This window comes from Mercenaria mercenaria, chromosome 13 (assembly GCF_021730395.1).
Source record: "Mercenaria mercenaria strain notata chromosome 13, MADL_Memer_1, whole genome shotgun sequence".
NCBI classification, from domain to species: Eukaryota; Metazoa; Mollusca; class Bivalvia; order Venerida; family Veneridae; genus Mercenaria; species Mercenaria mercenaria.
The window spans coordinates 46683828-46698351 of record NC_069373.1 but is presented as its reverse complement, the minus strand read 5'-3'; the positions used below and the strand labels follow the sequence as shown (position 1 = coordinate 46698351).

The window sequence follows — 14524 nt, the reverse complement described above, 5'->3', positions numbered from 1 at the left end:
TCCGTCTGGCATTTACACTGTTATTTCAAACTAGTTTTTGCACTTGAGGTTAAAATTGTGCTGTCTCCAAGTGAAAAATGAGTTAAAATGACATTTCAGCCATTTTTAATCAATCTAATAACTACTGATGCATTATGGGTAATTGTCATGTTGTTTATCCTGATTGAGAAGGATGTGGGAGGGTGTGACACAAGTCACAGTGGCAGTCTTGTAGGCTGCAAGAAACCCACAAAACCCCGCTCAAAATATCATTAAACTAAAATTTAATCCCACTAGTTTACTCGAAATCATTCTTAAATGATAGGTTCAATTGATTTTTGACAATGTCTTAATTTAATCTGTTTGACCTTGCAAATGATTAGGTTATTTTTTGTCAGTATTAAGATTAAATGATTTGGAAGTAGGTTGCATGTCAGTTTGATCACTGTCAGGATCGACGGCTGACTGGCCAAGTCAGGTATGGCAGGACAAACGGTAAACAGCTAGTATAAGTATTGGCATCTAATGTTCTTGTTTGAATCACATCAATGATGTTTGCCGAAGATAATTTTATGGACTTGTCAAAATAAGGAAGGTCAGCTTAATAGTATTTCTGGACTCCTTTATATATGAATTTGAATTTCGATACTGATAGTAATGGAGGTTATTTGAGTGCAAACTGACAGGGATGTTTTTCGGGTATAAAAGGATGTCAGAGCCTCATTTTATACTCATTTCTTGTATTTAGTTGCCGTGTTTGGTATTTCAGTGAACACATTCAGTGCCCGGGTATCTGTTGGAATAAAAGAAAGAAAACGTGTGTATAATATTTTGATTTTTACTAATGAAAGTATGAATGATTTAGTTTCTATCACAGATATTCCTAAAATGATATTTGATAATGTTTGTCATCTCTCCTAGTCTGCTCTTAAGGTAATGGACTCGAAGACAATTTACAATTTATTTACATTTATACATCTTTGTATGTTATTTTAGTATTCCTCGGCCTTAATGAGCGTTTGGTTTTCTATATCGGCTGTAGAAAGTTAAAATCCCGTAGGGGAAAATATAAGGGAAACATCTGATTGTCATTTCCAGTCCACTAAGATTGTTTTGGTCAGAAATCTTTAGACTTGCCTGAATATAGAATGTCTCTCCCATTAACCACATGTGTTTCTGGAAATGATAGTCTAATGTGAGACTTCTTTTCTGGGAATGTCGTTATGTACGAGACATTTCCATTTTGGTCTCATGTGTTGGCTGACACATATCTGATGGTTTTAGGATTTGATTGGTCACAAAAGCCATTTATTGCTTTTTTTGCTTGTCTATAAATAACCCTTTTTACCAGTGATTTTATTGGCACATATCTGATATGCAGATGTGGTCATTGGCCATAAACTGTATTGTTCTACCTTATATATACACAATTCTTGAACTTGCTGGAACTTTTCAAGAATGTATGTTTTATTATCTCCCTTTTATAGGTCAGAGTGGTAAAGTTGATAAAAACTTTGATAGACATTTTCAAAATTTGCATAATTTTGAAAATGTCTATTTGAAAAGTATTCTCAAGTTTTTGCAAATATAAATTCAAAATTTAAGTAACCTTTTCAGCTTCTTTCAGAAAATAAAATGTTGTTTTTTCAAACACCTATTATCTATATTGGTAAAAGAAATGTTTTGAATATTAGTTTTACAGATACGTTTTTGCACATATCTTCTACATTACATGTACATTAAGTACAGATTTTATAAATGGTGTTAACTTTTCTTCAGAATTTTAATAAAAGGTGAGAAATTCAATGATTTGGAAAAATCCCCTTTAGATGTTAAGTGATGTTAAAAAGATTTGTGGTAACTCTTGTTAGTCATTTTATTCATAGACGTTTTTCTAGTTTCATTTTGTATTCAGAGGATGGGAAAATTTTGTAGAAATTTTAGGGTTAATGCCACTTCAAGTACCTTGTTAAGTGTGTTTTTGTCGATTAGTTTGTGGTCAGCAAAAGTGGGCGTAACCGTACTTCATTTGTTTGGTAGCTTCACAATCAATGTAAAAAGTTGATTGAATATTAGATGAATAGTTCAAGTATCAAATTAGTTGATAGATGCAATGTTTAATAAGAGAATACCTTGATGTACTTTTAAAAGGTGCCGTCGATACAAAATGTAGTCACAAATATGACAATTGATATGTCTGTATTGACAAAGAATTGGGACGCGTTCAGATATTTTACCACCAAAGTTTATTGAATTTTTCCTGATTTGTCAGATATTTGTTTGTCTTTTCTGGTCCATCCTTGGGGTCGTTGAGTATTTTTGCGAAGGTGCCGTGTTGATAAATTCGGCACATGCACAGCCTGTTTGAATAAGATACTTTATTGCACAATTGCACACATTTATAATTAAAAGATAATTATTCATGTTATTAAAACAGTTTCGAGTGCCGATTTAATTACAATGAAAAATTATTTAAATTTAAATCAGTCGGATTATTTAATATGGACACAAAGTCTGAAATTCTGAAGACGCCTTGTATGGAATAGTTTGGGGCAATGTGGAAAAGTTAAAAGATTGTGCTGATAAGGACAGAGATTTTAAGTCTGTTATTTCAGATTAGCCATGTAAGTCCGTTTTTTCATCTTATCAGATAAACTTCATCAAACAGAAATTTAAGCTGATTAGAGATTAAGTGTTACATTTTTGCAGTTGGTCAGTTTGAACTTTAAATACATTTTACATTGAAAGGAATAGTATTGAACTGTATGGTGGTTTTACAGGCTTGTCAAAGGAACTTGTATATATTCTACTAAAGGAATTTTTCTGGAAAAGAGGTATGTAAAAAGATACATTTTGTATGTGAAACAGTACAATTTGATGTTTATACGGTTGTAAAAAATAGTAGAATATATTAATATGAAATTAAGAAACAGTAAATGTATATATAACTGTATAAAGATTATGAGCCACACCATGAGAAAACCAACAAAGTGCATTTGCGACCAGCATGGATCTAGACCAGCCTGTGCATCCGCATTCATTTTGTTCGCATTCAAACCCTATTGCAATCAGAGAAACTGTTAGCGAACAGCATGGATCCTGACCAGACAGCGTGGATGCACCGCCTGTTCTGGATCCATGCTGGTCGGAAATTCACTATGTTGGTTTTCTCATGGTGCGGCTCATATACTGTTTTGCATAACATGCAGTCAGACTGCAAAAATTGGTAATTTTTTTAATATAACATAATGTATTATTCTGTGCATGCTGTATGTAAAAGTTATGGTGCACCGCTGCTCATCCTGGGGGTTGTGAGTTTGAGCCCCAGTCGGTACACCATCAAACCTTCTCAAAACAAGTCAAGTCAAGTAAATTTTATTTACAAAGTCGGTGCAAATATAAGAAATAACATAAGCTCTTGTGAGCATATGGAACCAGTACTGGTTTTTCTAGGAAGCAAACTCGTCAGAGTGATTGAGATAAACTTAAGCTTTCATCATAGTTGAGTTAAAATGAATTAGTTATAAAATAGAATTTAAATGAAAAAGCAATTACAAAAGAACCATATCTATCTGACGTCTGTAAATGGTGAAAACCTCCTTGAATATATAAATGGTATTTATATCAAATACCTAACTTTACAAAAAGATTTGTCAATTTCTAGAACAAAAGTATTTTGTATATAAGTTAAATAATAACTCGAGATTGTCTGTTGTGTGTAGTCAATGAAATTTTCTTATATGAAAGTTGCACTATATGTTTAAAATGAATACTTTATAGCAAAAAAGTATATAGCTTTAACATATTATTGATCAAGGGGACATGAAATATGCATTCTCGGAGGGGTGATATTGAGACAAAAGTTTAATCTAGAGTTATCAGAATCAATAGAATTCTATAGGCAGGCCTGGAGGGGATCAGTGAACAATCATTGATAATGAAAATTAGCAAGAAAAAAGAAGTTATCAGCATTGTTTTATATGTTTTGGTATTCATAGAAGAAGGAAGAATCTGGCAATTTGATGTTTTCTCATCTTTGTTGGTCCTCAGGGATCTAGTAGTTTTGACTTTGATCTAGCTAGACTCTGCAAAGCTGAGTCGTTCTCAGTACAATGAGGTGACCGAGATTTGTCATGTTTGCTGAACATGTCAAGGAACTACAAAATGTTATTGGCTGGAATGCTGAACAAAATTCTGCAAGCAGACATTACCACTGGAATAAAGAAAAGATTTCTAAAACTAATTGAAATGGACCAGGTAGAAAACCTGTAAAGATTTGGTATATGAATAGGCTGAGGGCATGTAGATTATGCACGTACATGACTTTTGCTGTAGGTCGAAGGTCAAGGTCACTATTGAAGGTCAAGTAATGCATTGATGGATTATCTTAGTGGTACACATAAATGCTCCCGATGATGAGACAATGTGCCAACACATGATCTATTCATTTCAATTTTAAAACTTCAAGGTCACTGTTCAAGGTCAAGTAAAAATTTGTTCCTTCTTAATAACTTTTAACTGCATTGAAGGTTTTTTTTATTACTACACAGAATTGTTCCCAATGATTAGGCTATGTGTTGCACACATGACCCAGGGTTATCGGGTCAAAGACCAAGGTCACTATTGAAAGTTTCGCAATAGTAGGGGACTTCTGTATTGCCACTGCAATACCCTAGCTGTCACTTGTTTACATAGATCATTCTGCCTGATATTGAACAGAAGAACTAGAGTGACAGCTTGCAAATGTGAAAATTAGGACTGCCAGTATTCAGACACATGATAATGAACAGGATGATGAAAACAAAGAAATCAATACTCCACAGGCAATCATTGCACAAACAAAAATAAAAACATACACACACAAAAATAGGTTGGCGGTTCAAACCAGGTGGTAGTCTAAGCCTCAGGAATAATTCCTGGAGCACCTGATGTCTTTTTCTATTACATAGCTGTCAATTAGACTTGGGGTCCTAACGATGTGAAATAAAAAAAAAGAAGATTTTTTCGAATACATGCGGAATCTGTTGCTTTGAATTGAGCTCTATTCATGCATGAAAATAGGGCGGAGGTTGTGAAAAAAAATATTTCAAACCGTTTGAAAAAAAGGCTGGGTGTTGTTTTTTGTCATTTATCAGTTCCAAACAGACACCATCCTCTGATTTTGTCTTGCATGATTATATTTAACAGCACATGTGTTGAAATAAATATAGAATCAGACAAAGCCTTTTGTTTGAACATTTTCTCTATTCATTCATCAAGTACTGCCTTTCATTCGAAAAGGTGAAATTATAAGTGTTTTCTTGTGTTATTATCAAGCTGAAAGCATATTCTCTCATTGTATGATATTGTAATAAAACAAACAGATAGTGTATTAAGGTTGCTGTGGATGACAGTTTTAATGTAAGTAACATAAGAGTGGCATGAAATGAACTAGTAACTATTTTGTCTGTCTACATGAGCTTAATGCTGTATGTCAATTTGTATGGTAATTTGCAGCAGCTGGTGATAAAATTTGGTCTTTAATTCTTACATATTAATCTATTTACAGATTAATTAAGGTTGAAAGCGAACCTGGTTCTTAATACTTGATATGCACTTAAGACTTCTTTCGTTCTCACCATTATACAGTTGTATAATAATATTCTCACAGTTAAACAGTTTCTGCTTCATGTTGAACACTACGAACCCAGTGGTTAACCTATATGGCTACGAAACCAGGGATTGTGAGTTGGATCCCCTGATCCTTCAACTTAACATTACTAACACTCAGCGGAATCCAGCATGCTAGATTTAAGGACCAGGAGAGCTGTTCTTGAATCAGAGCATCTTCTGTATCCGACTGGAATTACTAACAGTCTTCTTGAGGAGTTGCCTATATAAGTGTGTGTGCAAAAAAAGTCTTTTTCTTGAAAAAGGTCATAAGTGTAGATTGGCTTGAAAAATCCTTGTAGGTTTCAGGCAGTGTGTGAAATACAGTCGTTTGAAACTGCACTAAAATTGCAAACTGAGAATATAAAATTCTTAACTTTCTTTCAAGTGGTTAATCTTCTTATTTAAAAATACAAGAACAAGAACAAAGATAAAGTGTCTCTTTGATATATCAGCTAAGACAACATTTGGGATTGATTGTTTTTGGCAGTCTAGTCAATGTTTTCAGTGGCTTGCATTTTCTAAAATGTAAAACAGACTTTAGTATTCAAGGTCTGCATTCTGGTTTTATGTTTTAGTGGAATTTTGCCAGATATGCACTTTGTTAATAAATCCTTCATTGAAATTTTATTGACATAAATTAACTATGTTATCAGCAGATATATTTAAATTTACCTATATGTTTAATAAAACTTAAATAGGACAGTTTGCAGTCATGATCCATAGAGCATAGAGCCGAGTTTCCTGTTAAATTAAATTTTAATGCTAGACTGGTTTACATAACCTAGGTTTCTTTTTAGCTAGACTGTGTCTTTTTCAAACTCTGTCAACTAAGTTATTTACAAATCAACAAAGACTGTCTGAAACCAAACATCTGTCTCAGGAGTGGATTAAAGTGAGGACAATATTATTGTTTGCTATGTAATATTTCAAAAGAATTTGATTTTGGAATACAAGTATGTGGAATGTATAAACTGTGGATATAGAAATCTGATTTACATTTAATTGATTTAAGTGGGATTCTTACAGAATAAGAGGGAAATTTTATATAAGAGGTAATTATGTCTATTAAAATACTTTTGATACTGGATTATAAAATGTATGTTCAAACAAACTTATCACTACTTGTAATGAAAGAAAGAAAATAACGTACAGTTTTCAAACACAAAATTTACGAAAAGGATTTTTTTTCAACTGTTTCTGTTACTGTACTGTAAATGGGGCTGAACATAATTAGAGGAAAAGTAACAGCTGCACTTGTGTAAAGTATTAACACATGGTAAAATAAATTATGCTGTAGTATATAGTTCATTACTTTTTCATTTACGTATCTGTGTCACATTATTTGCTTTTTTTTTGGTTATATATTGCACTTTATCAATCTTATTGACTTTGATGGGGGAAAACATGTTTGTCCTAGCAACCCATATTCTAGTAATTTGGAATAGTTTTCTTGGCTGAAATATAAATCCTGGAGGTAACAACTGCCAGTATTACAATCTACAAAGTTTCAGCTGAATTGGCACATAATATATATACTAAAAATAAAAGAAAATCAAACAAAATAGTCAGAATTGGATATCACTTAGGGTTTTATAACTAGCACAGGGCTGGCATTTTTACTTGTTACACTTAGTCTTGTCCTATGTTGTGTTACATTGTTTACAATTTCTGTGTTACATTGTTGACAATTTCTAGCATGTAACAAAATGTTTGTTGGTTGTTATTATATCATTAACCTTTTGTATTTTATATGTATGGTTATTGTTGGTGACAAGAGTCAGATCTTGCATCTGCCAAGTTTGTGAAAACATTGATGACAATCTATATTCAAAATGATCCAAATAAAGGGCACCTGTTAGATAATTGGTCTGATGTCACATTAATTACATATCTATGTTGTCATAACTGGCCCAAGGCATCCAAGTACTGTGTTTATGTGTCAGACAGGACAAGCAAACAAATTTGAATACACAAAAATTTGAAATTCTTTTTGGTCAGTAAATATTTAAAAACTTTTAAGCGAAAATTATTATAAGAATATAACCTTTGCCAGAAACCCAAAAAAAGAACTTTTCCAAGACTTGTTCAAATAGCGACAATAAGTATGAGCAGTGCTGGGCCAATTGCTAATAAAAAGGAGGTTGCCTCACACAGTGTTGGCTGCAACATATGAAGTATATTGTGAGATGTGACATTAATAAATAAAGAATATTGTTGTTTTGTTTGATAGACAGATTTGTTATTTTTATTCATTTTTTTAGTAGCAATTAAGATGAATTATGCGGTCTCAGACTGTTAAAATTTTGCTTTTGTTTGTTTGGGAATAAAATTAGGTAAAGTTAAGATTAATAAGTTGAGCAAAAATAACTAAATACCAATTTAAAAAAATGAAGTTGCAGTCAACTGGATTTTAATATATTTTTAGCAGACTGGAGAAAATTTTGACATAAGAATTTGGGTCTTCACTCAGGTCAAAGAAATAGAAAAAATCAAGGCCTAAGCTAATGTTGTGGTTAGTGAAAACCATGCATATTAGATTGGCATCCAGCAGAGGGTTTTCCTTGCATGTGTGTGGTAGGGTTAAGTCAAAACTACAAAGCTTTCACCTAATTTGTTTGAAGTACAGACTAAACTGCTTTAACATTTTTAAGTTGCCTTCAATAGAAGATTTAAAGTTAGAAGGTCATCATTAATTTGTTAGGTCTCTAATTTGAACGGATGGAAATAAGATTAGTTTTTGCGTTGTCTTGTGTTTTTTTCCACCCTCTAAAACTTTTTTTTGCTTTAACACGATTATAGTTAACTTTGAAGAACTTTTAAGCATGTTTTGCACCTTATTCACACACATAGTTCAATTTGCCGCTTTAATGTCAAATTAAAGTATAAGAGACTAAAACTTTTTATGCCCGAAATTTCATTTAAGTGGTCATTCATTGTAATTGCACAATTATACGCTACAATTAGGAATTATTCGATGTTCATTGTAAGTTATGAATAACATTTGGTAATGTTATCCTTTCCGATTTGATTTGTACAAATTATGACTGCCTCAAGATAAATGTCGTATGGTATTAAGAAATGTAATACTGCAAAAATTGGCGCTAAATTCTATTGTTGTTTGAAATTGGGACGATAACGTTACCATATGTGAAATAAAGGAGTTTTAAAAACGATCATTTCCGTTATTTAGTGCTATGTTACATTTTGGAAATATAAATTGTTACAGGATGAGACATAATCAGGATAATTTTAATAATTTAGTTTATGATTTGTCCTTCGAGTAAGGACATTAAGAGGATAAATCATTTTTTTCCTGCTGGTATGTCGGTTCATATATTTTATTTTCAAATTGGTTGCAAAATTATGATGAACAGGGCAATTATTAAGTTTTATGAGATACTTAAATATAATAAATTGCCATAGCGTGTAATTATTAGAATAATGTAAATAAAAACTATACAAAAAAAGAATATAAACTTTACATTGAATGTAAAGTTACAGAAGATATCATATATATGGGCTCAGAAGATTGTGTAAGATTTTAAGTAAACGATCTGATTTGAAATATATGTAGTGTAAAAAAATAATAATATTAAATTTGCAATACTATGATTGCATGACTGAGTTATGTAATGAGGCACAATTACTAAAGACTTTATAATATGTATCAAGATAAAAAAAATAAGTTGTTATAATGACATTTTAAATTTAATATATTAATGTGTACTTTTTATATATTGTATTGATCAGAGATGATGATTATAAAAATTTATTTATGAGATGTCATCAGAGTCATTGATTGCACATGATGACAGGGGAGAAAATTTCGATTTTACTGCAGGCAGGTTGTCTTTGAACTCTTGGCCACATCTGTCAAACTTTATGGTGTGGTTAACATTGCTCCAAGCAACATGTTTGTAGTTAAACCATACTAGTTTACATACATCTGCAGTTTGTGAGTTTATTACCAGTTAAATTTGTAGTGAAAATTTTAATTATGTGTTTAAATTTTCATTTTGGGGTGCTTCGGAAAATGGTTTTAAGTGATGGACTTTTATGAAAGTTACCTATTAAGGATTTTATTTGAGGAAATATCGAGATATGAAAAAATGGTGGAGGTAAATATAACACAAACTGGTATTTGAAAAGATTTTAAATATACAGTAAAAAAATGCAGTTGATTTTAAATTCATTTCGAAAGTTAATTTCTGTTGAAGAATAGCCTGGTATTTATTAACCATGACATGTGTATTAGGCATGCATTTCAAAATTTTTGTTGGCATTTTTTGCTATAAAAATGGCATCATGTGTACAAGGAAAACATCTTTGTCACAGCGGGGAAGCTCTGTTAGTTTCACAAGGAATTTATCTGTCTGTAAGTGTTATTATTAAATCAGAAAATGTCAAGTGCAGAATGTGAAAGTCTACTTAAAAAATTAAGAACATATAAAACAGGTGTCATAGAGGAGTTTTCTATGGAAAAATTCTACAAAGGTTTGCTGTGGAATAATTCTACCTTGTTTAAACTATAAAAATGTCATGGATTATATGCAACCATTAGTAGAATTAAAATAATTCTTTAATGCTTTCAAGGATATTACGTCTGAAAGCTAACAAAATTAGATCATTACTAAGTAGTGCTGAATGTTATGTTTTGTTTGGATTTTATTGCAAGTTTTGTAATAAACTGCAATGCATGATGCATGTATTATTGAATTTTCATAGCAATGTGTATGCAATGTGCTCAGTGCTGTAAATTTGCAGCTCAACCAAGGCCTGATCAAATTTCAGAGTTTCTATCTTTTATGCCAGTCTTCATCACAGTACCAGAATCAATACCTTTTATGAGCCGTACCATGAGAAAACCAACATAGTGGGTGTGCGACCAGCATGGATCCAGACCAGCCTGCGCATCCGTGCAGTCTGGTCAGGATCCATGCTGTTTGCTAACAATTTCTGTAATTGCAATAGGCTTTGAAAACGAACATCCATGTTAGTCGCAAAGCCACTAGGTTGGTTTTCTCATGGCGTGGCTCTTATAATTTCTGTAACGAGCATACTATAAACTACAGACAAGTTTTAGGACTAGAAAGTTTAAAAAACGGAGAAATTCTTTTAGAAGTTTCTGTAGGCCAAGTACCCACTTTGTAAAGCTGCTAGTTTAAGTATCTTAATTCATATTATGGACATACTGTACCCAGGTGCAAATTTTAATGAGAGCAACTGAATATATATGATTGAAAGAAGAAAAATAAATATTGATAAGTCAGCCTTGAAGTACAGTGAACCTTAAATACTTCTGGAAACCAGGGTTTAGCAGGTTATATATGTTATGATAGCTGTTGGTTATAGATGTTTTGGGTCAACTAACTGTTTTATTTCCGGTCCAAGGGCAATGACCGGGGTTATAGTAGAATGTTAGATATTTGTTTGTTATATTATATAGGTTTTAAGTAACATGAACACAGCTAAATTTTATGACACACTTCCAGCTTGAATTAGCAATACAAAAGGGAGGAAACCAAGGGAGACAACACTCCTTGTTTAATTTGGAGACAAAGTATTGAATCTAATTTGGAGACAAAATATTGAATCTATCTCGCATTTTGACTTTTATCCACTTTTGACAAAGCAGTAAGGAGTTCATTTAGTCTATTTTATCATAATATTAGCAGGTTTGAATACATTTTTAGCACATTTTTGTAATTAGAACTGAAAGGTTAAAGAACAGGGGAGGTAATTTGGAAAGAAACAAAATGAAATTGCAATTACTTTGTCATTGTTTTTATCAAATTTGACGACATTTGTTGTCAGATATCATCTCAGTCAAATTTGAAGTATTTTAAATTGATTTAAAAAGAGATTTTCTTTTGATATCACTACTTTAAATGTATGAGAGCAACAGGCTGGATTGAACATTACAATTGAGACCACTAATGAAAAATGTGTTCTATATAGGGTTTTGAATGTATTCACCAGTGAGAGGCAAGTGTCAGATTTTAGCTGGGGACTTTCTAAGTATACCTACTCAATCAACTCCAGGAGGCCCTAAATGTAACATGTAAATGTTTTGTTCAAATAAATATAAAAAAGTTTCAAGGAACTGATAACAAGAAAATGCAGTATGCTTTTAATAGTATCAGTGGGTGTGCACTTTTCTTTTCAATGACGCTTTAATATTCTATTTGGGGACTTTTTATTATCAGTAGATTGAGTATGTGAGAAATTTTGTTATCGTTCGATAAATTATGCAAATATTTTGAATAATCTCAATAGCCTTCTCATTCGTGATAGTGAATATAGAATAGTTTGATTAACTATCTGATCAAGTCTAAAAATAGATTTTCAAGTCATTCGATAATGTTTATGATCATTTTTATACATAGAAACTGATTCTCATATTTGAATTAACGCCGCCCAACAACATATCCAATTAAAAATGCATTATCACTGTTTGAAAATAGCTCAGAAACCAAAAGTGATTCGTTTTATCATTGCTCATTAAACTATAGTACGTAAACAAATTTTTATGATTATATATCTACGAAATGACTACGTCTTCTTCAGTGTCAACAAAAACATGTCATACCAAAGACATGAAAAATGGTACCAGTAGCTCCCTTGCTTGGCGCTCAGCATTAAAAGGGAAACTGGCCTCTTCTCTCTTACCCTCATGGCGATGGATTCCATCATGAATGAGGTGTCGAGAGTGATTAATATAAGTTGTAGAACTTCCTTCACAATCGACCTAAAATAAATTCTGTATAAACTAACAAAAACATGTACATATGTCATCATTTATTGAGCAGCGGCTTTCAGTCTGATTAAACAACCGTTAAAAGTTATAACATTTTATGCTATCGCTTTGTCAAAGCACTTAAAGTTCTTAGGAATCTTAACAAGTACCATATTTTTTTCTGCGGACCCGACATCAATATACCGCTCATTCCTCGGGGACTTACATACCACATGTGTTTAGTTTCATTTGGTTTATTTATTTACATGCTTCTGTATATAGAATCTAGTTAATGAAGTTCTGTCTTGCAAAAATCTACCGCTGTTAGTGTTCCGGTGATATTTACTTTAATCGGTTTAACATTTTCTGTCAGGAGTTTAAATCACTGGTAAGTTTGTTTAAATATGACAGTTTAAAATAATTTCAATACTGAATACTAACACATTGCTCAAGCGATCGTGAGAAATGATATTTAGACTTATATATAATGACACATTGTTGTCTCTTCTATTGCCATATCTTTAATTTCATATGAAGAGGATGTTATAGTGTCCTCCTCATCTACTGGTAATTTAACTGTTTGTATTTCATAAGTGTTTAAAATTTCTAGCACTTCAGATATGATATAATGTGGTTATGTATGTTTCAGTATTTTCTGTCTATGTCCTGCAGGTTTAAAATTGTTCCTGTTACATCATATCCTGTTTGATTGTAGTGTACTTGTAGTTTGCAATTTCCTGTTGCATTCCTGGAAATATTGTTTGTTTGTCATTGTTTATGTCATGGTCTATGAAAAGCTCAAGTTCTTCTGTTGCCTGAGTCATCTTCATTTGTATCTGTTAGACATAAAATGTCTGACTGTCTTTGACAGATTTGCTCTAAACTGTTGGTTCTAGATTCCTCTTTTATGTCTAAGGGACTCCATTTAGTTTTCAGCTTTCTCTTCAGGCAAGTTTGCTTCCAGTTACACATTATAAGCAAACCTGCTGTTCTCAAAACAATGCAACTGGCAGCTTCGTTGCTGGATGAGGGAGGGGGGTCTTTTGTATTATGTTTTTACAAACCATGGGGTGGTGGGGGGTCTTCCTGTCCTGCTTAATTAACAGAAAAAACAACAAGAGAATACTAGGTCAGCATTTTGTTGTTTAAACTGACAGTATTGTTGCCAGGTCGTGTGACACTAGCCCATCAATGGTTTACCGTTACATACCTGTGTTATATTTGTCTGTCTCAAGTCTATGTTAATTGGCAATCTGTCAATCAATTATCTAATTGTTTTATAATATCTGTCAAACTAAGTATTCTTCTTACATCATTGCTTACATTACTGTTGGTTGTAGGAGACAGTAGGAGATAAAATGTTGACAGTCAGTTTGGTTAAATAATGTATTGAAAAATTTTGGATTGGAATTACACAGGTTTGTATAACATTTTGTAATTGTTTATTCTTCTTTAACAGTATATTGAAATTTTCGGAGAAGATTAAACATGGGGAAAATATTTAAGCGGAAATTTTAGAAATGTTCAGACAGTGTAACTTTACATAACGATTAGTTCAAGGAAGCCATTTAGTAAGTCGTTCTTGAAATTTAACGAGGTAGGGCAGTATTCCTTTCATTTTCTTCAGTGTAGATACACTATATGTGAAATATGTGTGTAAAGATAGATGTAAAAATTTGAATAGCTAAATTTGACACTTCCTCCAGTTAGATATAAATTATACGATTCATATATAAGTATGTAAAAATAGGCCAGCGGGATGTGTTTAAAGGCTCTACTTCACATGACATTCTTAAGTTTCCTGGACTTCAATGACCGATAGGAAAGGATAATTATAGCATAGTCTGTGTACATGAATGAAACAAAATGGTGTTCTGAAATATATAATTAGGATTAGAAGATGGTGATTCCTAGTGTACCTCAAGAGAAACTCAGATGTCAAATTCGGGAATGAGATGTGAAATATGCAGAGAAGTAAAAGGTTAGAGACAGGAAGTGATGGATATCTTTGTGTAATTTTGAAAAAGTCTTGGTATATCAGTGTGATTCAGACAGGCATTGATTTGTATTTTGGCCTTAATTCTTTGGGAATTTGCATCAGTTTGGCTAGCTCAGTTAGGTGTGTGTGTTCGGGTGAAGCGTCTCCACCCAGTCACA

At 32.4% G+C, this 14524-nt stretch overlaps 1 protein-coding gene across 9 annotated transcripts in view; it reads left to right on the top strand.

The window, feature by feature from the left end:
• The window catches only part of LOC123530238 (IQ motif and SEC7 domain-containing protein 1-like), a 155349-nt gene that overhangs the window by 104771 nt on the left and 36054 nt on the right, over positions 1-14524 (top strand). Inside the window, exon 1 of one of the 9 annotated variants that reach the window (XM_045311004.2) lies at positions 9718-9749. The exons of 7 other annotated variants lie outside the window; for them this stretch is intronic. In XM_045311004.2, coding sequence (XP_045166939.2) covers positions 9733-9749 — 17 coding nt within the window. In that variant the 5' untranslated portion in view covers positions 9718-9732. Of the gene's footprint in view, positions 1-9717; positions 9750-14171; positions 14349-14524 lie in introns of those variants that run through there. One more of the 9 variants, XM_045311003.2, reaches the window with a different exon arrangement.